General features: G+C 37.4%; 1 protein-coding gene across 16 annotated transcripts in view; it reads left to right on the top strand.

Annotated features, from left to right (window-relative positions):
- The window catches only part of RANBP17 (RAN binding protein 17), a 348,910-nt gene that overhangs the window by 260,125 nt on the left and 63,594 nt on the right, over nt 1-25,191 (top strand). For all 16 annotated transcript variants that reach the window (XR_009052817.1, XR_009052822.1, XM_057729240.1 and 13 more), the window contains 2 exons: nt 14,947-15,050; nt 20,760-20,848. Coding sequence is in view for 14 of the 16 variants with exons in the window: in XM_057729240.1 (XP_057585223.1) it covers nt 14,947-15,050; nt 20,760-20,848 (193 nt within the window). In the remaining 2 variants the exon portion in view is untranslated. The remainder of the gene's footprint in view (nt 1-14,946; nt 15,051-20,759; nt 20,849-25,191) is intronic.

The raw sequence follows: 25,191 nt of genomic DNA, 5'->3' as shown, positions 1-25,191 counted from the left end.
CTGTATTATGATTTGAAGACAAAGTAATACAGGAAATTTTATGTTATAATGTTAAGCAAAAAAAGTAAGGTATTAAATTGTGCAAATGGTGGTGAGCATGCCCATGGGAGGAAAAAAACAATGCATCCAAAAAAACTTAAATGAAATTCTTCAAAAAAGTTAAATGTTGTCTTTGGTAGTGCACTATAGGTAACTTTTCCTCATTTCTGGTTATCTGAAATTTTCCTTACTGTCTTACTTTTCTAATGGGAAAAATTAACTTGTTTTTGTTTCATTGAAAAGCTGAAGTTAGCCGGAAGTATCCACAGGTAGATAGCTACCTTAGGATGGGCACTCAAGCCTCTCTGTGTTGACCATGTTATTCTGGATCCCATTTTCCCCCATGTTTGGATATTGTAGGTTAAATTAATCCATTTATAGACACATGAGAAGAGAGTTGAATCAATGACGATACCATCCTTAGAGAATATAATACTGATGATACTTTTTCTTCCTTTCTCTTGCAACGTATTGATTGATCCATCAACTTGAATATGAATTTTTTAAAATGTGATCATACATAGGAAAAGGGATAAATAATTTTATTTTGCACATAAGAGGCATTGACCCTTGTAATGGAATGGTGACTAAACCCTTCTCTGCTTCACATCTATGTCATTTTCATGCATTTTAACAGAATAAATTATCAGAAAGACAAACAGCCAAAAGTTGAGAAAAATGCAACTAGAATTATTAAGAAGTTTAGTGGGATTGATTTCTAAAGAAAGATTAAAAGAACCATGTATGTATAACTTGGCTAAATGACAAGTAGGGCTTGAGGCAAAGAAAACTGTCTATAAATATTTGAAGAGTGTAAACCAGGCATGCAAAACCCAGTCATCTGCTACCTTAGGCAAATGGGAGATCTGAGTGGCAGCTCTGCATACTGCACGCTGCCCTGTATTTCCTCTCAGCTGCTGCCTTGGAGAGCCCAAGAGCAGCCCAGACTCTTTGTCATCGTTCTCCATAATCAGTTAGAGAGCACCCTGTGCTGAGCTCTGAGGGCAAGACAAAGACCAGTCAGGCATGCTTTCTTGCCCTGAAAGAGCTCGCCTTCTTGCTTTCGCAGTTGTCCAACCGTTAGAGGAGGTAGTGAAACCCTTGTCTGGACTTAATTTGTTTCTTAAGCCTTAAAAATGCTCTTTTAATGACCTGTCAGAGTGAAAGAAGCAGGGAGACTAAAGTTAAACAGAACTAGCTGAAGGAGATTTCTTAGAAGTAGGTTCAAGTCACGCACATCTTCAGGACGTGGAAATGGAATGAGTCGAGATCCTTTTTCATATAGCCATTATGGACAAAAGAACCCCTCATAAGTCTGTGGTAGCTAAACAACAGGATAGCACTGTCAGTATTCACAGCACTACTGCACTTATCTTTGCATTGATAATAGATAATCATGATGATGGCCAGAAAGACGCTGCATTGCACACTGCCTTTTTGAAGACTACTTTTATTTACTGTTGCTTAATGTAAACTGTGAGGTATGAGAAACTGAAAGAAAAATATATAATTTGAATAATAGGGTTTTATTAGGTTTCACACGATTAGATTCCTTTGAAATATTTAACCCAAGAACATGTAAAGTATAAATTGAAAAATTTTTTTTAATGTTTATATATTTATTTACTGGGCTGCGTCAGGTCTTAGTTGCGGCACGCAGGATCTTCGTTGCAGCATGTGGGATCTTTCCTTGTGGCACGCAGACTCTTTGTTGCAGCGTGCAGGCTTCTCTCTAGTTGTGTTGGACAGGCTCAGTAGTTGCAGCTCACGGGCTTAGTTGCCCCATGGCATGTGGGATCTTAGTTTCCTGACCAGAGATTGAACCCGTGTCCCCTGCATTGGAAGGCGGATTCTTAACCACTGGACCACCAAGGAAGTCCCTGAAATTTTTTAGTTCAAAGGGTTTTTTTAAAGGTAAATATCTGTTACATTGAAAGCAGTTTTTAGATACCTTGGGGAAAAGGAAAGACAGGCTGTGTGAAAGTGCCTGGTACATGGTAGATGCTCAATGTAAGTAAATTGAATCTGCAAGTAGATAAAATTAAAGACAATAGCAGCTACACTCATGAACTTGTACATTGTTTGAAAAGAAACTTTTTTATTTATTAGTGTTTTTCACTTTTAAAAATAATTAAACATATAAGCATCAAGTGATGATTTGTGGTATATGTTACCAGAGCTTCCTTCCCTTGTTACGAACCAGAGTTGCTCTTCTTCCCGAAATATGTTGTGCTCCTTTGGGGAAAAAATTTGCTTTCTTCATATTTTCTAGTACCAGTCTCAGTATCTCTACATTGTAAATGCTCAGTTAGTATTTGGTGAATGAATGACACATACACTGTAACCAGAATGCCATAATCATGGCTCCTGGAATCAGCTCGGCCTGCCATGGTCTCTCTGGGAGGAGTCTGATCATTGAGCTCTCCAAGACAAAACAAATCAAGTGGCTGATTACTTTCGCAAGTGATTAGCTACACTTGGCCACTCTTGTGCTCGATTAGTCACTTGTTGCTCTCTGTTCAAGTTATTACTTTGTAGACAAGCATTTGTGGAGTGTTGTTGAACACAGTTTTATTATTTGAAGCCTTGTCTCACAAACTAGATTGACTGGATGTTTCTGTCAGAATTCTTATATATATGGTTTTTAGTTTTCTATTGGGTGTTCACTGTCATGGAAACAAGGGAAAAAGAGGTAGTGATGTTGTCAAAAGAAGCACAGATCCATGTATTAAATGAGAGAAATATTAGATAATTAGACTTCTCAAATTAAAGAAAATTTTGAAGAGGAACTTTTTATATCAGTGATTTTTTTTTTCCTAAGAATCTCATAGAAAAAACGTCCAACCAACCTGGTTGCAAAGCATTGGGTGTGATTCTTGGATTGAAATATAAAGCATATTCTAATTGAATCCTAAAAAAGAAATTGAATATGCTTTGTGTATAAGCCATGTGCATTGGAGTGATTAAAAAAGGGGAAGAAATTGGGTGTCACATTAATTGGTATTTACTTTGAAATGCATTTTTGTTTCTATTCAGTAATTTGTACTTTGTATGAATTTAATTAGATGCTGTGTGCCCCAGGTTGTGTTTCAGATTAAAAAGGGGGGGGGGGTGTTGACAATAAACAGTTGTACCACTTTATCAAATTGCTCCTTGGCTAAACTAGACGAAATGTTCACTTGTATAAAGAACAGAATTGAAAGCATTTCATCATCAGAATGATGATGTTTCATGTTGGCAACATATTTTTCGTATTCTAAGAAATTATAGAAATTAGTGCAAAAAAAAATCCCTTCGTGAGATAGCATACATACAGAAGAAAGCAGTGACCGACCATATGTATGTGCATGTTAGCCCTTCCAAGAATCACTTAAAGTTCCCAAGATTATTTTTAAATTAACTTTGTCAATCTAATAAACTAAAGGAAAGATAATATTACCCAAGCCAGTAAATGGAGAACCTCCAGGGAGCTGTTCAGTGTAAAATACCTGAATAAATAAAAACCTTCTATTTTGTTTAATTTGAATGGAGGTGAATTCAGTTGACAAATATTGCAGAGAGAAAGTGTGGGAAAGAGCCACCACAAAGCGTTTTGGTTTGTAGAGAACTAAATATTGTTAGTTGCAAATGAAGTTTTTACCAGCCACAAGTTTATTTTCCTTGGACATTGTATGATTGCACCTTGAACTATTCAGATGAGAAACGTGTTGATGGGATCTGAATGAGCAGTGCTTTCCTCACATATTCCAGCTCTAACAAGCCGGTCATACTTTTTTTTTTTTTTTTTTTTTTTTTGGGGGGTACACCCAGTTCAATCATCTGTTTTTATACACATATCCCCGTATTCCCTCCCTCCCTCGACTCCACCCCCACCCTCACTCGAGTCCCCTCTACCCTCCCCGTCCCAGTCCTCTAAGGCATCTTCCATCCTCGAGTTGGACTCCCTTTGTTATACAACAACTTCCCACTGGCTATCTATTTAACAGTTGGTACTATATATATGTCTGTGCTACTCTCTCACTTCGTCTCATCTTCACCTTCACCCCCCGCCCCCTCCCAAACCTCGAGTTCTCCAGTCCATTCTCTGCATCTGCATCCTTGTTCTGGTCACTGAATTCATCAGTACCATTTTTAGATTCCGTATATGTGAGTTAGCATACAATATTTGTCCTTCTCTTTCTGACTTACTTCACTCTGTATGACAGTCTCTAGGTCTATCCACCTCATTACATATAGCTCCATCTCATCCCTTTTTATAGCTGAGTAATATTCCATTGTATATATATGCCACATCTTCTTTATCCATTCATTTGTTGATGGGCATTTCGGTTGCTTCCATGTCCTGGCTGTTGTAAATAGTGCTGCAGTATACATTACGGTACATGTTTCTTTGGGGATTATGGTTTTCTCTGGGTATATGCCCAGTAGTGGGATGACTGGATCATATGGTCATTCTATTTGTAGTTTTTTAAGGAACCTCCAAATTGTTTTCCATAGTGGCTGTACCAACTTACAGTCCCACCAACAGTGCAGGAGAGTTCCCTTTTCTCCACACCCTCTCCAACATTTGTTGTTTCCAGATTTTGTGATGATGGCCATTCTGATTGCTGTGAGGTGATACCTCATTGTGGCTTTGACTTGCATTTCTCTGATGATGAGTGATGTTGAGCATCTGTTCATGTGTTTGTTAGCCATCTGTATGTCTTCTTTGGAGAAATGTCTATTCAGGTCTTCTGCCCATTTGTGGGTTGGGTTATTTGCTTTTTTGGTGTTAAGCTTCATGAGCTGCTTGTATATTTTGGAGGTTAATCCTTTGTCCGTTGTTTCATAGGCAATTATTTTTTCCCACTCTGAGGGTTGCCTTTTAGTCTTGTTTATGGTTTCTTTCACTGTGCAAAAGCTTTTAAGTTTCATGAGGTCCCATTTGTTTATTCTTGATTTTATTTCCATGATTCTAGGAGGTGGGTCAAAAAGGATCTTGCTTTGATGGATGTCAAAGAGTGTTCTGCCTATGTTTTCCTCGAGGAGTTTTATCGTGTCTGGCCTTACATGTAGGTCTTTAATCTATCTGGAGGTTATTTTTGTGTATGGTGTTAGGAAGTGTTCTAATTTCATTCTTTTCCATGTTGCTGTCCAATTTTCCCAGCACCACTTATTGAAGAGGCTGTCTTTTTTCCATAGTATATTCTTGCCTCCTTTGTCAAAGATAAGGTGCCCATATGTGTTTGGGCTTACTTCTGAGTTCTCTATTCTATTCCATTGATCGTCCTTTCTGTTTTTGTGCCAGTACCATACTGTCTTGATCACTATGGCCTTGTAGTATAGTTTGAAGTCAGGAAGCCTGATTCCACCAACTCCATTTTTCCTTCTCAAGATTGCATTGGCTATTCGGGGTCTTTTGCGTTTCCATACAAATCGTAAGATTTCTTGCTCTAGTTCTGTGAAATATGCCATTGGTAATTTGATCGGGATTGTATTGAATCTGTAAATTGCTTTGGGTAGTACAGTCATTTTCACGATGTTGATTCTTCCAGTCCAGGAACATGGTATGTCCCTCCATCTGTTTGTGTCGTCTTTGATTTCTTTCATCAATGTCTTAAAGTTTTTGCATACAGATCTTTTGCCTTCTTAGGCAGGTTTATTCCTAGGTATTTTATTCTTTTTGCTGCGATGGTGAATGGGAGAGTTTCCTTAATTTCTCTTTCTGCTCTTCCGTTGTTAGTGTATAGGAATGCAAGAGATTTCTGTGTATTCATTTTGTATCCTGCTACTTTACTAAACTCATCAATGAGTGCTAGCAGTTTTCTGGTAGAGTCTTTAGGGTTTTCTGTATATAATATCATGTCATCTGCAAAGAGGGACAATTTTATTTCTTCTTTTCCAATTTGGATGCCTTTGATTTCTTTTTCTTCTCTGATTGCTGTGGCTAAAATTTCCAAAACTATGTTGAATAATAATGGTGAGAGTGGACACCCTTGTCTTGTTCCTGTTCTTAGAGGGAATTCTTTCAGTTTTTCCCCATTGAGAACGATGTTGGCTTTTGGTTTCTCATATATGCCTTTAATATGTTGAGGTAATTTCCTTCTGTGCCCATTTTCTGGAGAGCTTTTATCATAAATGGATGTTGAACTTTGTCAAAAGCTTTTTCTGCATCTATTGAGATGATCATATGGTTTTTATCCTTCAAGTTGTTGATATGATGTATCACGTTGATTGATTTGCGTATATTGAAGAATCCTTGCATCCCAGGGATAAACCCCACTTGATCATGGTGTATGATTTTTTTAATGTGCTGTTGGATTCTGAAGCCGGTCATACTTTTTTTTTTTTTTTTTTAATTTTATTTATTTATTTATTATTTTTGGGGGGGTACACCAAGTTCAATCATCTGTTTTTATACACATATCCCCATATTCCCTCCCTCCCTTGACTCCCCCCCCACCCTCCCCGTCCCAGTCCTCTAAGGCATCTTCCATCCTCGAGTTGAACTCCATTTGTTATATAACAACTTCCCACTGGCTATCTACTTTACAGTTGGTAGTATATATATGTCTGTGCTACTCTCTCGCTTCATCTCAGCTTCTGTAGCCAGTCATACTTTTAATGATCACAGGGATACTAAAATTACAACGGTGTTTATACACATGAAGAGAGAGTTCTCTCTTTAGGAATGAAGGTAGCATAGTATCTGTCTACCTTTGTGGCTTATAATAGGTCATTGGCACCTGAAGATATCTCTGGCTTAAATTTGAAAAATTTTGAATAGCAAGTAAATGACTTGAATAAAAAGGAAAGAGTATTCTAGAAATAGCTACTAAAGAAAGAAGTAAAAATACACTGAGGAAAGACGCTTTCCTTTTCTTTATTAATAGTAACTAACATTTGTTTACAAATTTATATTGAGAGTTTGAAGACCACTTTGACCTATATTTTCTTATTTGATCTTCATAGCAGCCCACACGAAATAGGTATTATCGCATTGTTTATCTGTTAGAAAAGCGAGGTACAGAGAGATTAAATGACTTGCCCAAGGTCAGTCATATAACTTGTAGCCCTCTGACCACATATTCTCATTCACTTTTGCTAAGCTGTTACTTCACCTTTCACATTCTCAATCAATTAGAAAGTGTAACTTTTTCTTCTTCATTTTTATTTGAACTATTTGGACTGAATGATTGATCTGAGGCTTGGGGCAGTGAGAAGAAGGGAGAAGGGATTACTTTCTAAACTTCTATCAAATAGATAAGATTCATGTTTATTATTTGTCCTACATAGATATATTACAGTTCTGTGGTCAGTGAAAGTCAAATGTAGTTTCTGAAATTTGTTCTTATGTCTCATAATTGGCTAAAGCATATTTCTTCTCATGGAAAACAGAACAGAGAGGTAGCTATCCCAGGAGGATTTAGAAAGTGAGGAGCTTGATCAGAAATAGCTAATGTTCTGATAGATAGGAGGCGTACATCAATATATCACCTGTGTCCATGACTTGGCAGTGACTATCTGGAAAATAGACATTTGGGGGGGAGGGGAGTGGGCAATAAGGGGTAAAAATGCAGCTGGAAATACTTAGAATCTATAATGAGATAATTAAGACTAATTAGCTGGCCCTGTAGGCAGAAAGCAGCCCATTAAGTCCAGATCCAGTTTTAATAACTTACCTGGTTTTGAGGGTAGAGAGTCCAGAGCACCCCAGGGAATGAGGTGCTTCAGGGATGAAACTTTTAGGATAGGTTTCTTAGAAAAGGAGTAAGTAGTCTGCAGTAAGCAGTGTATTTTTCTTCTAGGAACTAAAATTAACATTCTGGTTCCCTAGGGAGAGGAATTAAAGGGTGCCTCAATTTTCTTGTCTGTTAAATGGAGATATCTACTTTGAAGGGCTGTTGTGGTTTAAATAAGATAAACATGTGTGAAAGGGCATGGAACAATTCCTTTCACAAAACAAGTACTCAGTATGTATTAATTATGACAAATATTTTATGGAATGCATTATTAGGGACACTGACTGACACTGGGATCTCAAAATGAGGCATATCCAATATCCTTAATGCAGCTACTCTACCTTTAGAACTTGGGCTGTTACTTTCCTATGGAAACAAGAGCTGATGATACTTCCTGACTGATACTAAAACGTTCTGCCCTGCCCAAAACCGTAAGTCATTTCAAAGCCAGCTAAAACTCCTAGGCAGTTTGGAGGGAAACTGAAATGAAAATCAAATTTGGGCTTAAATCTAGCTGTGCACATTTCTCAAGCCTTTTCCTAATAGAACTTTAGAAGTGCTATCCTAATAAAGTCCTGGGGAACGGCAGATGTTGTGGGCCTAGACCTGCAGAAGTCACTGGCTCTTATGAGATTACCCACTGGTACTTGATTTTAAATGGCTTACAGTTAGTTGTCCCTCAGTATACACAGGGGCTTAGTTCCAGGACCACCCTCCCAATACCAAAATCTGCGTTTGCTCAAATCCCTTGAATAAAAAATGTTGTAGTTTTGCAAATAACCTACACACATCCTTCATATACTTTAATTCATCTCTAGATTACATATAATACCTAATACAATGTAAATGCTACATAAATAGTTGCCAGCCATGGCAGATTCAAGTTTTGCTTTTTGGAGCTTTCTAGATTTTTTCTCTAAATATTTCTGGTCTCTGGTCGGTTGAATCTGAGGATGCAGAATTTATGGATATGGAGGGTCAGCTGTATTTTCTTTGCTCACTGCCTCTGTATCTCCTTGTTTGCCTCTCCTCTTAATTCTTATTCAGAGCTTCATGGCATTAGACCTGATCTTTACTGATATATTAGTTTCCTATTACTTTTTTAACAAATGACCACAAAGTGAATGGCTTAAATATTACAAATTTATTATTTTATAATTCTGGAGGTCAGAAGTCCAAAATGAGTCTCATAGGGCTAAAATCAAGGTGTTAGCAGGGCAGTGTTGCTTTCTGGAGGCTCTGAGGAAGAATCTGTTCCCTTGCCTTTTGCAACTTAGAGGCTACCTGCTCTCCTTGGCTGATGGCCCCCTTTTCCAGGATTGGTCAGGTTCTTCTCATGCTGCCACCGCTCTAGTCTTCCCCTTCTGCTTCTCTCTAACACTTTCAAGGACCTTTGTGATTACATGGGACCCACCTGGGTGACCCAGGATATTTTTGAGTCAATTGATTAGCAACCTTAATTCTCCTTTGTCATATAACCTAGCATACTCACAGAGTCCAAGGATTAGGATGTAGACATCTTTGGGGGGCCATTATTCAGCCTACCATACTGACCTATCGCTAATACCAAAGTATTTCACACAGTACCTATCAAACAGTAAATCCTCAGTAACTGTTGCCTACCATCATTTATTATTACCATAATTACTTGTATTATTGCTTTTTCTTGGCCACTCCCCCACCCCACCCCCCACCCCAGTAATCCAGCTGCAATTTGCATTTGAATTTGAGGAAATGAGAAGTTTCACTGTTTACATTTAAGGTGGGGAGGTGGGATGAAAACCCAGATTTTTGGTGGTGGTGGTTTTAGGCGGGAGGGGTTGACATTCTCATACCATAAAAGTCATCCTGTTAAAGTGTATAATTCAGTGGTATTTAGAATATTCATAAGGTGTGCAACTATCACCATTATCTGATTCCAGAATATGTTCATGACCCCAGAAAGAAACCCTGTAACTTAAAGTAGTCGCTCTTCATTACCCCATCCCCAACTCCTGGCAGCCACTAATCTCCTATCTGTCTCTATGGATTTGCCCATTTCTAGACATTTAGTATGGTGGAATCATATAACATGTGACCTCTCATGTACCATAATGTTTTTGAGGTTCATCCATATTTTAGCATATTTCAGTACTTTGTTCCTTTTTTTGGCTGACTAATGCTCCATTGTGTGCTTGGACCACATTTTGTTTACCCATTTACCAGCTGATGAACAGCTGGGTCGTTTCCACCTTTTGGCTCTCATGATAGTGCTGCTCTGAGCGTTTGTATGTTATGGTTTTGTATGGACATATGCTTTTAGTTCTCTTGAGCATATACTTAGGAATAAAGTTTCTGGGTCATATGACAACTCTGTGTTTAACTTTTTGAGTAACTACCAAACTGTTTTACGCAGTGGCTGCATCATATTATATTGGCTTCACCATTATACATTCCCACCAACCTAGATTTTAAATGATACAAAATAACAAATGAAGTGTCCTACAAATAAAATATCTGAGAGCCAACATACTAAAATAGTTACTATTTGTATTTTCATGTGACTTCTCTGAAGGAAAAAAAAATTGAAATTCATAAAATGAATAACTTTCTGTTGAATCAGATCCTCCGAAATCCAGTAGAGGGGATTTAGCTTTGAGTTTTCCCTAAAAGCTGCTGTCAGCTACAGATTGGCACTTGCCATCAGCCTCTTGCAAGGATTAAATCATGTGCTGCTGCAGCTCCTGACTTTCAACGCCCCCTGAAAGGAGGTCACAGTGGAGAGCAGAGATGAGGCGCTCTGTGCTCTGGGAAAAACTGGCAGACCAGGTCTTCAGATAGATATTTTCAGGAGCTGATTATATGAGCCCAATTCTTGTCTCTCCTCACACCTAGAAAAGCGCTAAAATCCTTCTTGGTGACAAGTACTCCTCGGGACTATCAGTAACCTTCACGAGACTAGCAGAACCTTCTGCCAAAAACATGTGCTTGATTGCATGTCCTCCCCCTTCACCAACATCACAGGTATGCTGACCTTCCCTCCTGCCTCTTTGGAGCAGTGTCTCAGGGCTATCTGAAACGCGGTCTCCCAGGCGGCAGTCCTCATTTTGCCCCAGATAAAACTTATAATATTCTTCGACACTGAAGAATATTACTTTACGCATGACTGAGAACTTATGTTAATATTTACTCTTCCTGATGCCAATGAAAATGGTAGCCTATAAACTGACACTTCATCCCCAAGTTATACTGGTGTCTGAGCCCTTGTCTTGTTAGAAGAAAAAAAACTGGCAACTTCCATTATTATCCATAAAATGATCCCATGTGACTCAGCATACTACATATAATATGACTGCACACTTGAATATGAGGTTCTAAGAGCACATGCTTTGTCTTTTTGTATCAGAAACAGTGATACCTCCGTGGGTAATACAAATGTGGGAAAAAATCTTTAATAGATGTTGTATAAAGTTGTTTGCATGAGGTAAGCAAAAATGACCAGTTTTCCAGATTAGATGATACAACATATCACATTACAGTAATAGGAACAGTGCTAACTGAAACAAACATTTCTGTAGGAATAATGCACCAGTGTCTCTCATTTGCCTGCCATAAACTCAAGTGATGGCTGAGAAATTCCTTTCTCCTCACCAGAACCAAGCTAATTGTTCTTCACCGTCTTCTAACTTCATGCAACTGCAAAGTCAAGATTCAGTGACCCTGACTTCAGTCCCCACCTCTGACACCTTCCACCCCATCAGAGACATGGGGGGAAGAACATGAAGCCGGGGAGTAAAGCAGAGCTAATTGGAGACCCTGGTTCACTGACATTTACCAGCCAGAGGATGTTGGACAAACTGCTTAACTCCTTCAGCCTCTCTGTTCACATGTAAAGTGAAGGAAATCATCATACTACTTTATAGGATTGTTGTGACCGCTAATGACTTACAACAGTGCTTTGAAGGTAGTAAGAGCTACATAGGTGCTTGTTAAGTAAATTAAATACCAGACTCATTGACTGCACATTATAAGTACTCAATAAATAACTACTGTTATTCAGTCACTACAGAAAATATTTCGTGAGCGCCAGACCCTCTTCTAGGCACTGGGTACAATCATGATCAAAAGAGACCAAGTTCCTTCTCCAAGGAGCTTACATTCTAGTAGGAAAGACAGTGAATAAATATGTAAATTAATAGCCAGTCATAGTAAGTCCCATAAGAAAAGTGAAGTGATTTATGGGGTTGGAAAGTAGGTGAGGGTGGAGGGCACACACTGTGGTACTGTTTGGGGTGGAATGGTCAGGGAAGTCCTTTCCGAGGAAGTGACGGTTCAGTAGAATTGCTGCTCACGTTGCTTTCTTTTGTATTTGCTCCTTGACTTCTCCCTTCACATTTTGGTGGCTTTCTCTTGTGCTCCTGATGTGTCTTTTTGCCTCAAAATTTGATTGAGGAAAGAGATGGAGTCAGGAAGTTTTTTGATCTGTAGCTCATTATACTAACTGAAGGGTTTAAATGTTCACGTTCTGAGTTTGATTTGAGCAAACATCCTTACCTTGCTCCCAAAGGAAAGGTATTGGGCTGGCAACCTCGTAGTCACGCTTTATTTGACCACCATTATCACCTCTGTTGAGGTCATGTTAAACCCAAAACAACAAAAATGCTTCTGGCTATCATTTATTAAGTGCTAGACACTGAGCAAGGGGGCTTACAGGTGTTTTGTCATTTAATCCTCGCAGCTATGAAGTAAATATTATGTCTCTTAATTACAGATGAGTGAAGAGACTTTATCCAAAACCAGACAGCTAATAGCAGGACCAGGATTCAAGCACAGAATTTCCTAAGCATCCACTCTGTCTAGCACCCTTACCTGCCTACAGAGATCACTATCGCTGTTCTCATTAATTCCATACTGAGAAGAGTGAGATTACATAGTTTAAACATGATGTATTATATATTTAAGGATTTGATAATATTTACTTCAGTTAGTAATTTTTCTATATTAGGTGTTAAGAAAATAAGGTATTTTTAGAATTCACCTTTAATTGAACAACTGCTTTTCATTCAAATACAATATTTCGCTAATATGTACCAGGCAACTGTTCTAGGTGCATCATCTATTTTTTTTCCTGTGTTAAAATATGTAATATACACAACAATCCTAAAAGATAGGTATTTATCCTTATTTTGTAGATGAGAAAACTGAGACTCAAAGTGATTAGCTAAATATCCAAAGTTGAACAGTATGTGGTAGAGTCAGACATTGGGTCTGTTTATTGCAGGGGCTTACCTACACCATTTTCCTTATGGAGAAACAGAAAGATGCAGTCCCGGCTCTCCAGAAGCAAAGCCAAAGATACTATCATTGTAGACTGATAGATGTAATAATTTACATACACACGTTATAAATTTTATCTCATTTAATCCCCACAGTAACCTTCATCAGATGGTGGTGGTGGTGGAATGATGTAGGTGGTATTATTAGTGTTAGTATCAGCTGTCTGCTGAAATATCTGCCATTCACAGCAGACTGGTAAATGCTATCTAAAGAGTCAGACAAAGGTAAAGAATCAGACAAAATGCTGTGGGAACCCAAAGCGGGAAGGGGAATACTTGCAATAGGATCTTAGAGAGTACTTGAAGGGGAGCTTAGCTCAGACATTGGGAAAGCTATCGTTTGACCTGGGCTTTGAAAAATAAAACTGGCTCCTATAAAGGCCTCTGATGTTATCACCAGGTTGACAGAGGGTGTATCTAAGAGGAGTAACTGGGTCGCATAGCCAGTTGACAGGGCAGGGATTGTAATTTGGAGTCAGTCACACTACCATTGCACCACAAGGTCACTATAATTTGGTTTGCCTTCCCCTTCACCTAGCACCCTGATTGTCGAACAGCGTACTAGGAGAGACTCATTGGCCTTTTGACATCTCTTTGTGAACAAAGCTAAGTCCCTGAATCTGTTGGACTCCAGAAACACAGTATGTACGATTAAAGGGAAGAGAGAAGCCACAAAATTCAGGGTGGGCCAGATCAGCCACTCCTTAAGAGTCAAAAGATCCTGATTCTGTCATTGATTTTCTGTGTATGTGGCCTTGGGCCTCACTCTCCTTATCTGTAGAATAATATATAGGCCAGTGTAACTCAAGCACTTGCATGCGTCTGAATTACCTGGAGGGCTTCTTAAAACAAAAAGTGCTAGATATGGGATGGAACCTAAGATTTTATATCTAACAAGTTCCCAGGTGATGCTGATGCTATTAGGTCAAGGACCAAACTTTGAGAACCACTGGTCTCTTCTCTGAGTCGTGTTTCCTCTCTAATTCTCTATTTAAAACTGATAGCATAGAAATCAGGAGGCCTGGAAAGTATAGTTCTACCTCCAACTAAGTATGCTGCCTTGAGCAAGTTGCTTAACATTTCTCTGCCTGTTCCTTCATCAGTAAAGTGGGGCCCACAATTCCCTGTGGCATAGGATAAATGAGAAAACTTTCTCATTTGAAGGAAACCCCTTTTGAAAAGGATACTATATAAATTGTCAGTTGTGTAATGTATCCATATATTAAGTGAAGATTCTACCTGCAAAGTGAAAAAACAATAGAAAATGTCTCTTTTCCCTCTTTTATATAAAGAAAAAGAAGCTTATTGCAAAAGAAAGTGTACTCATGGAGAATGTACTTAAAATCCAAATGACCCATGAGGGACCCCATCCTATTTGGAGATAAAAGTTTCCCTGACGTCTATTTAACAAATTAATAAAAAAGAACATAAATAAAAGAGAATAATAACTTAGAGCTATCTGGGCACCTGAGTCTGTGAGCCCTTTAGGGCCTTGGCACCTAAAGAGAAAGGGAAAAAAGATCCTGTTCTCTGAGGCTTTGAAAGTGGCTTTCCTTGAGGCATTAGGAAAGCTCTGGGGGCCCTAAGAGCTGAAGGGCTGAGTTGCCTGGGGCATGAGTCTGTTTGATCCAATAAAGAGCCAGGGGGAAAAAAGATGGCTGGTAAGTAATTTTGCTATTTCATTTGGTGTAAAAGAGAAGGCAAAACACCAGAATATTCAATGAGCCAAAGCACAAAATGTGGTATGGATGTGAATGCAGGCTGACCCCTTCTCAAGAACATTTCTAAGCCTGAATGAAGCACTCACTGTGGAGGCTAACGGACAAGAGCATGCATTTTAAACCGTGATGACCCTTTTGTTTTTCTGATAGGTGAAGATGAGGACGAATTTGAGAATTTCATGCTGCCTCTTACAGTCTCTTTTGAAACAGTATTACAGATATTCAACAACAACTTTAAACAAGGAGACGTAAAGGTGGGTTTGTTTCCAAACATGAGAAAAGACGATTTTGTTCATTCTAGGATGTATAGATTCAGGAAAAGTTCTGCCTGTTTGTGTGTGCTTTGTGCCTCATCAGTCTTAATTTCCCGGTTGCATGTGTCTTTGAGTTGTACTTTTCATGTAAGTGCTTTCCTAGTTTCTTATACAAATGGACTTTGAGGTTATCGAATGATTTCAGATAGTCAGCTTATGATTGGATGACATATTTGTCTCTCGTGGCAGTATCTTTTAAAGGAACGTTTCTCATGGGTTCACCACTTTAAACGTCCCTGTTCCCTCATCTACCCTGCACTGTATGTTTCAACATATTTATATGGAGGAATGCACAAATGTACACATGCTAAAATACTACATCTCTAAATATTTTTTAAACAAGAATTTATATAAATCAAGACTTTATTAAATGGCTAGGCATATATGTATAAATAGGAGCTGGTCTTGAAGTATTGCATTCTTAAACTGAACAAAGTGATTAGGATAACTGATAGCTAAATAAGGTTTTTATGTGCCTGTGGGAGCCATATTAGGATTGATTTGACAAGTCAGTTCAGCTGTGGCAACAGTCATACTATCTAAGACAACATTATGTTTTATTAGTAAAATCCTTAAGTGTAGCAAGCTGTTTGTGACAAAACAGCCCCATATTTTAATATGGGGGATGGGGAGCACACGATCTGCTAAATAGGAATAACATCTTCTGAAATTCTAATGTATCAGGGCTGTATGAAATAGATTGACACTGGCTATTATTCTTAAAACACTAGTAAATATATACCGAGAACCTAGGCACCTTCGTTGGTGATACTTGAGTTGCCTTTTATTGTTATATGAAATATGTTGAAAATATTGACCATCATTTTGCATGGCTCCTCTTCTCTCTACCAAAAAAAAAAATTAGCAGTAAGAAGCCAAATAGACGAATGATGGGCTTTGGTGATTATTTAGTGTAACTCTTCTACTGAAAAATAATTAGCCAAATACTATACCTTTTATTTTGATGTGGAGTTTTTGAAATTAATATTAATCAACATGCGATAGTCATAGAATTTTTAAAACTAAAAAAGGATCTTAGAGATTTTCTTTGTGTTTATAGTGTTGCTGAAATTCTTCACCGGAGTTTCTGCTCAAGTTAGCTATATTCTTTAGGTGTCTTCCAAATATTTTTAAGGACAAAAAAAATCTTCGCAACTTTAGTGTGGCTGTTGCTGCCCTTTGTATCCAAAAGAAGCAGTGAGGTTGAAAACACTGTCTTTATAAAAATTATATTTGTCTCATTTGAAGATTTCATTATACTCCAAGCCTGTTTTGATGCAATCCCATCTAGTTTGATAGGAACTATCTTCCTAGAGTCATTTTTAATGGAGTTCCAGTGATATATCCCTAAACCAGCAAGTTCTTAACGACCCTGGAAAGTGACTGCTTGATTACACTTTAACGGTATTTGCAAATAAAATCACAAGTAATTAAGGGGAAATCTCCAGGCTTTTGAGCAAGTTTGATGCATGATAACTGCCTGATTCAGCTTCATCTAGAGTAATGCTGTGTAGGCAACAGCTACTGAGATCAATAGCAACGTAATGATAGTGGCAGAATTAAGTGAGTAACCTGAGAACTGTGCCTCAGAATGCATGCAGCTGCCACGAACCAAGGCCACACAGTGCACTCCGTGCTTCCGTCCTAAATGTTCATCAAAAGACGCCCTGCAGGAAAATGGAGTTAGATGCTCTTTATTGCTGATCGTGTCTCTTGCCACATTTATCAGGGAAATTGGATTAGCAGTTGGCAGCTGCAGGTAGACAAGATTCTGCAGTGATTAAATATGCAGCTTGGCTGCATTTGTTGTGACAGACCTTTAGTAAATTCTACTGTAAGCACCATCTGTCTAATTTGTATAAAGAAAACTTGGTGCTTTAAGCTACCGATAAAGAACTAAATCTGTTGCTTTATCATAAACAAAACTTTTGCACTAAATGCTTTTAAATGTAATTTATTAGGGTAAGGCTATTTTTTCTATCATGATGAATAAATAATACATGCAGAAGTGCTTTCAGGTACTTCATTTTGCAAGTACTAGAGATAAAAACAGTTCTGTTTTGTTCTTCAATAAAGTATTTAGTATTCCAATCCACAGGAGGTGATGCCGTTAAAATATCTGTGTGAAAATGCCGCAGGACTGCCAAATTCATTTAATTTGCAACCCTTACCAAGATTTTCTAACTCCCTATTTATAGATATTTTTCAAATGCGAATTTCAGATGAACATAAGCATTAAGGACCTACATTGCCAAATTGAAGTATGGTTGTGAGAGGAGGAACTGCTGTAAAACTCTTAAATTTATAGCTTTGTTTTCTTACTTAATCCTAATAAAATTGAAGAGAACATTGAATTTTTGTCTTGGGTTTTTCTTTTCAAAGTAAAGGGAAAAGGAAAGAAATTGCTGTGACAAACCCTGGCTCTAAACTGTTAGTTCACAGTATATGTTTTTCCCCCTATAATTGTACCCATAATGAAATATAGTCCAATACTCTGACTCCCTGTGCATCATTTTTGATGCGACCATGACGTCATCGGTTTTAAGGAAAATGAATGAAAACTTCTAGGAGGAAGAGGAGCAGTTAAATAGGAACCTGCTATCTTTAGGCCCTTCGTAAAAACTCCACAATGTTAAATTATTTAAAATCCTAGATTTTCAGCATGCGCACATTAAAAGTTTTCGCACTAAGTGCCAAATGTTGCAAACAGCACTTTAACAGAATGATTTTGCTTTGATCCCTGTAGCAGTTCCTGAATAATTTATCACAGGTTATTGCCTTAATTCTGGAGAGGGATAGAGCAATAAAGGCAGATGAAAACACTCCAGTTGAAACACCTTGGGGCCTGCTCATTCCTCTGACACGGCTCTTTTGTTGGAACTATTTAGAGGTTATTAAGATGTGTCTCCAGAATTAAGAGTATGCTGTAAGGATGAAGACAGCCATCTTAATTCTAAAGACAAAGCACAATGACCCTTCACCTTCTTTTTCTTTGTTGTTATTATATAGGAGAATTATGAGGATAATATTATAGCTGCCCCCAGTAGTGCCACTACAGTAAAGGGTCTGTCAGACTTTCCATTAGAAACCCTGTTTTGGGGGTCAGGGCGGAAGGAGCCGCATTTCAGCTGTTTCCCGGCCCATCCGTCTCACAGTTGGCACACAGACAACTGTTCACCAAGCAGGAGGCTGGAGCACTGAGCGGTTTCTCCTTGCACGGTCCAAAAAAGGGACCCTTAGGACTAGATACCCCAGACCTGCCCACTCCCCAAAGCAGCCTCACTTTATAAGGGCCTCTCATTTTTCAGACCAGTCAAGTGTCGACTATAGGAGAAAGACAACTTTTGAAATAAACCTCTTTGTGCTGTTTTAAATGAGATGGTAAATTGTGGCTTTTCCTCTCCTAAATTTCAATCAGATTATCCCTCACTCTCTGAGATTGTTTGGTAGCCTGGTTGAGCTCCTTGTTAACAGTTTTCCTGGTCTCATACCAGAACTGAATATGTCTTGACTATCAAGAAAGTACTTCCTTAGTGTTGTTTGAGTATCTATATAGATTATTACAGTACTTTTGCTGCTTTGAGATGAAAGATTGAGCATAAAAAATCTGTTTCTCACATTAACACTACCTTTTCCTGCTCAGTCGTATCTTTTGAAAATATATTTTGCTATTATATTGTCATATGTTTCTGCTTTGTAGTAACATTTTCTAAAATTAAACATTGATATAATTTCATAGATTTGAGTCAATTAGAGCCCTTCTATTAACTTGGCATCTTTTAAGAAAGAAGAATTTGTGATAAAATAAATAGTAACCTTTTTGTGTAATAAGGATAGTCTAAAATATTTTAAAACTTTTGCACTAGACACAGAGTAAAACTCGATGTTCCCATTGACCAATTTAGAGTTGAATGGTGGTACCTTGTATATATATGTGAAAACTTAAGAGTATTTGAAGAGTAGCCTGTAACCTGTAAGTGTACATAATAAAAGTGGAACCAAAAAGGCCCCTTTAATAGAAAGACTACAAAGAGAATTAGAGTAGCATTGTTCAAAGACTTCTTAGAAGACATATTTTATTCTGGAAGCTGCAGGAAACGTGGAAAGCTGAGAAAAAGGAGAATAGATTCCAGGTGATGAAAATAGGTTACATAAAAGACAAAATGCTTTAAAAAAAATAGCAGTCACATGAGAGAACTACAGAGAGAGACTAGCCGATTATAGAAAAACAAGAATTGGTAAGATTATGAAAGGAAAAAGAATAAGTTATTTAAAGAAGCAGAAACAAAAATTGAGGGTTTACAGATTCAGAAATTCAGATTACCATCATTCTGTAAGCTGTTATGCAGTATAGAAACTGAATATTCTTATAAACAACTTCCAGTTATATTGAGTCACCTTTTAGGTGTGGGGGTGAGGGGGGAATCAAAAATTACAGATACTTGTGATAGATAAACTGTTTCCTGCTTTGAAATTTTTTTAGTCATTAAGATGAGGGTCAGGATACACTTCCAAGTCCTTAATGATAATTTAAATGCCTTCCTAAAGAGATTTTCATTTATTACCAAAGTGTAAGGAAAAAGCAAATCTAATTTAAAAAAAGTTCAGAGATCATTTTCTGGCCCGATATTTCTACTGAAAACAGTATCTTCAGAAATCACAGTTGCATATCTCAATTATCCCACCCCCTCGTTTTGCAATTATGTTTATTTGTACTCTTTGTTCTGACATTGTAGCATCTGTTCATGGGTTTTCTTTTTCTCTTCCCAAGCATCATCCTAAGGACAGCTTAATTAAGAGTCCAGACTACACGTCAGATCTCCTTTATTTAAGAGTCAAGTTTTTATTTTGTTTTGTTTGTCTCTAAAACTAAGTATTTTTGGAGCACTTATGTATGTATCAGGCTTTTGTTAGACATTTTTATAGAAATTTATTAAATTTATTCCTGACAGTGCCTCTGTGAGAGAGACATTATTAGCCCCTTGTAGAGATGAGAAAACTGAGACTGATAGTTTGCCTTGCCTTAAGTCTTGCAGTTAAGAAGTAAAGCTGGGTTTAAATTCAAATCTTCTGATATTGAGTGTAGAAGAACTCTTTTCCTTTTATCTTTTTCTTGCTTGGGGAATGTGAGTGCCATTCTGGGTATGTCACTGTACCAGTAGGTCATCTGGCCAGTTTTATTTTGTCCTAAGTTACTAAGGATATTCCTTAGGGGTCTTTAAATGCCAGTGTGCTTTCAGGTTAGACTCCAGATTGCATAGGGGGACTGATTTCTTACAAGTCAATATGGTTTAGATTTGTTATTATTGAATAATATCTAGACCCTGTACATTTCTGTTTTGTGGAATTATCAGTACTCTTTTTTTTTTTTCTAATGTGGCATTATTCAGAAACAAAATAAGTTAAGAACCTAAATGTTTCTAAGCTCTTGGAATTATGACAGCTCAATTTATAAGAAGCAGAGTTGGTCAGCAGATTTGATGGTCTGTTTGCTTAAAAAAGTCTATGACTTTCTATAGAAAGAGATCTGAGCGAGACATTTTAGCTAATGAATCAAAATCAGATATGTGGTCATTATTGCCTGATTATTACTCCATCTGCTCTGTGCTAACGTGAAAATCAATTACTGTGTCTCTTTCCCACTGACAGCGTATGTTGATCGGGCTGGCAAGAGATCTTCGAGGGATTGCCTTTGCACTGAACACAAAGACCAGCTACACCATGCTGTTTGACTGGATGTATCCTTATTACACTGTGACAATACCAGCTCTGTGCACAGAGGGATGCCAGGCCCCTGGCTTTCGTTTAATAGTATGGCACAGTAGGGAAGAGGAAACAAAGCTAAATGAACTAATGTGTAATCAGCTAAAAATTACAGCACAGTGGCAGCAGTACAGATAACTGAGCACAGCATTTGGAGACCCAGCTCAGAGAGGTCACTTTTTTGGTGCCATTAACTATTGACAACTTAAAAATCACATCCCCAAATGATTGTTTATGTTGGGGTTGCAGGGATAATTGGGCTAACATCTTTAGCTCAAGATCAGTGAATCCTACCATTTGGCATTTTCGAGGCGATTTGGATTTCTACTCTATCTCAAACAGTAGAGCTGAGGTCACTTTATCTCTTTGAGGATTAATTCATCACGCTATAGTTTTTCATCATCATGAAAATATTAATGGACATTAGAAGGGGGAAATAAATCATTAGGATTTTTCATTTGATATAAAATTTGAATTTACCTTTGCCAAGTCTTAGTACAGACAGCAAAATAAATAAACAAGGAAACAAACATCCCCCCACAGAAATACCTCATCATTAAGAGTAAGAAGATTTGGTGCTAGACCGGCTTGAATTCCTAGCTCTCCATTTGCTGTGTAAACTTGGACAAATCTTTACACCTCTTAGAGTTTCCTCATTTAAAAAAAGAGGCATCCAGTATCATGGCTTATTGTAACCATTGAAATAGGTAATGCACTTTGTATAATGTCTGGAACATAATAGGTAGTCCTAAATGGTTACTATTAATATTGGTTTAATATTGTACAAATCCACTTTGATCTTAACAGAAAGTGATAGTTTATGTCAGTTATGTCATATAAGTGTAACATAATGTTTTCATGCCTTTATACATGAAACCATCGGAGCACGTAAGAAAAAATTCTGTAACCTTAAAGCTATTTTATGTTTTATGTTACATTATTTCTCAGTTGCTCTTCCCTCATAAGTTAAATTACAAAAGAAGCTTCTTAAAGGCAATCTTCAGCTACTGATGGCACAGTTATGGCCAAAACATAACTAACAGGATCTGGGCACCTTTCAGGGAGAACTCTACATGTTAAAGAAATTGTTTAACATTAATTTTGAATACTGACTTACATGTTTACTTACTATTAAAACCTACCTCATCAGATTTACGTGCTTACAGAAGGATTCGAGATGAGAATTTTCCATGCCATTGAGAAATCATGTATGTCTTTATATCAGCATACAAAGTATATGTACAGAGATTGTAGATTTTAACATGGAAAATCATACAGTTCTTCTTACTGTGAAGAATAAACTGGAGTTGCATATGACCCTTTCATCTCTCTAAATGGAGAGAGAAGCTCACAAAGCAAAACTTTCATTTATTTGAAAAATTATAAAAACCTAATTATGGCACTTTAAAATTGATGGTGATCTTGAAACCAGCCTCAAGTCTAGGAGGTCCAGCAATTAATGCTTCACGTTTTCCTCGTCAACAATCTTAACCAAGAGTTAAGAACTTTCCCCTTAGCATCAAAGAGTAGAAATATCTGTCATAATTGATACTGCCTAAAATTTATAGAACATATTGTAGTTTAAGTTTTTAATTGTCTGTTTTCCATTTCCTCACTTAGCTCCTTCTTGTGAGCACCTATCTGAAATGAAGCTTTTGCCCAGCAGATGGCAGAAAAAAGCAAATGGAAAACCTTGGGACTTACTGTTTTGCTTTGGACTAGAAACCACTGCCTCCTCCATATGACCATAGACGTTGATGTTATTAGGGTCAGGGATAGAGGGCAAAGTGTCAGTTATGCAGGAAGTTATGTTAGATTGCCAAACGGGGCGGCTTGGTACCGGCCTTGCTTATAATAATTGAGTTTCAGTAGCAAATCAGCTTCCTTGGGAAAAGGCCAAAGGCTTTTCATAATTGTATTGACAATAAAATGAATATGATAAATGGTGTTCATTCAGTTGAGGCAAGATTTATAGTTTTCCTTTGGGCAAGGGATGAAGAGCAAATATTTATAATAATAGTAAAATTTGTTTAAAAGTTACATTATTTGATAATTCAAAGAGCTTTATTAAAATATTTCAAAATACTTTAAGCAGTTTCAGGTGATAAAGTACAAATTCTTTCCAAAGTATTCTAGTAGTGTAAAAATGAGTAAGTATAGGATTAAAAAAAAAAAAAACATGGATATGAAAGTCATTTATTCTTCCTGAAATATTGATATGTCAAACCATCAGTGATGATTCTCACATTACTGCTGGGGAAAGTTTATTTGCCTTTTATCCACATAAATGTGTGTTCTTTAATTTGCTGTATAGTCCTTAGTATGCAGAAGAAACGTCCTATAAGAGCACATGTCATCTTAAAGTCAAAATGCATTTTATTTATGGTGATTATTTGATAAAATGCTATTTTAGTGGTTAGCCATTTAATTTAAAAACATTTCTATAAACACTGACTGCATTAACTGGTACACGAACTACATTGCTTATCACTCTGTCCTTCTGAACCTAAATTGCCTGAAACTACACAAGTAACCATGTTGATAAATTGTCCCACTACTGGAGAACTGAAGAAGAATCATTGCTATTTCTTTGCCCCTATAGTGAGAATGCATCAATATAAAAGTACCTTACCTTACAGTGTATTTAGTCACCTTGTTTAAACTTTTTCCAGATCATACTTACACTTAAGTATCAAAAATCCAGTAGAAAATTGAAAAAAAAAAAAAAAAAGGAATGTGTATGATGCTGTTTCCTCACACTCATTCCTTTGTCATAATCCTGATCTTTGAGTACACTGTTTCTCAGTCACACAGTCAGTGCTGTTGATTAATATGCACAAACACATTATACAAAGACAAGACAATGCAATATGTAGGGAAGAAAAAAATAAAAAAACCTTGGAATAGGGCAGTCTTAGTTTCCAGTCCTGGTTCACCACTTAACAGTCTGTGGGGTTTTGGATAAATTGCTTCATGTCTCAGAATCACAGTTTTCTCCTCCATAAAACAGGGCTAATAATATTTGTCTCACAGGTATGTTGTAAGAAGTAAGTAAACTGACATATATAAAGGGCCTAGTACAGTGTCTGGCACAAAGTAAATACACTCCACCTCTGTCCTTAGTTCTTTCCCTAATATGGAGTGAGACAAAGGACAATTTGCTCACATATTCAGCAGATTTGGCTAAGGACTGTGCTAGGATTCATGAGGGATATAAATTTCTTAGACTCAAATCCTACCCCAAAATAAGCTTACAGTTTAATAGAGTCAGTTAGATATCTACCTAAATGACTGTAATAAAATATAGAAGGTGATAAGTGCCATAACAAAAATATAAATAAAGTGATTGCATTTATCTGGGCATCAGGAAGGACTCTGTAGAAGTGAAGGTGTTTCTTTGGGTCTTAACAAATAAGTAGGATTGGACTATTGGAACTGTGAAGTAAGAGGTTTTCAGTTGGTCGAAGCACAGGTTTAGGAAGGAGAATAGTGGAGAAGATGTTTTGTTAAAGATACCACTTATTTTATGGTTGGACACACATTGTCTGGGACCCTTGAATATCAGGCTAAAGAACTGAGACCCTTATTCCATAGATGGTATAAAGCAATTGACGGTTTTGATTGACTAACAATCATAATTATATTTCAAGAGAATAGTATGTTGGACAAACTGAAATAGGGAAGAAAGTAAACCTGAAAAATTGCTGTTCAGCAGGCATTTTTTGAGCACATTATACCAGGCATGACAAATGAATAAAGTTATTGCTTTTTATAAGAATGAATAAAATGGATTGCTCCTTAGAAGCTCATAACCTAGTGGCTATAACAAATAACTAATAAACCATCAATGTATTGTAACAAAGATGCATGCAAAGGACCATATGAACACTTAAGTGGAAGTGTTCGGTGTTCGGGGCAAAAAGTAGGCTTCCCAGGGAAGTAAAAGTCGCGCTAGGTGTTGAAAGATGGATAGGCGTTTCCCAGAGGAAAAGAGAGAAGGCTTCCCAGCAGCATTTGCCTGGATGAACAAAGATACAAATGTTTCACGTTCAAGGCATACCTTTAAAATAAGCTCTGAACTAGCAGGCTGTTTCCGTTCTGGAACCACATCCTCACACTCTTATCTCCTAAAATTTTTATCAAAACCTCTTTTGTTGCCATCTAGTATATTAGAATGCTTTTTCTACTGTGAAATTTCAGAGGAAAAGAATTACATTTTTACTCATTTATGCTTTCTTGAGGTCCAGCACATGGTAAGTAACTATTGGATGGATGGATGGATGGATGGGTGGATGGATGAATGGATGGATGGGTGGAT

This window comes from Hippopotamus amphibius, chromosome 1, assembly GCF_030028045.1.
Source record: "Hippopotamus amphibius kiboko isolate mHipAmp2 chromosome 1, mHipAmp2.hap2, whole genome shotgun sequence".
In the NCBI taxonomy this organism is placed as follows: Eukaryota; Metazoa; Chordata; class Mammalia; order Artiodactyla; family Hippopotamidae; genus Hippopotamus; species Hippopotamus amphibius.
This window is presented reverse-complemented; position numbering and strand designations above follow the sequence as displayed.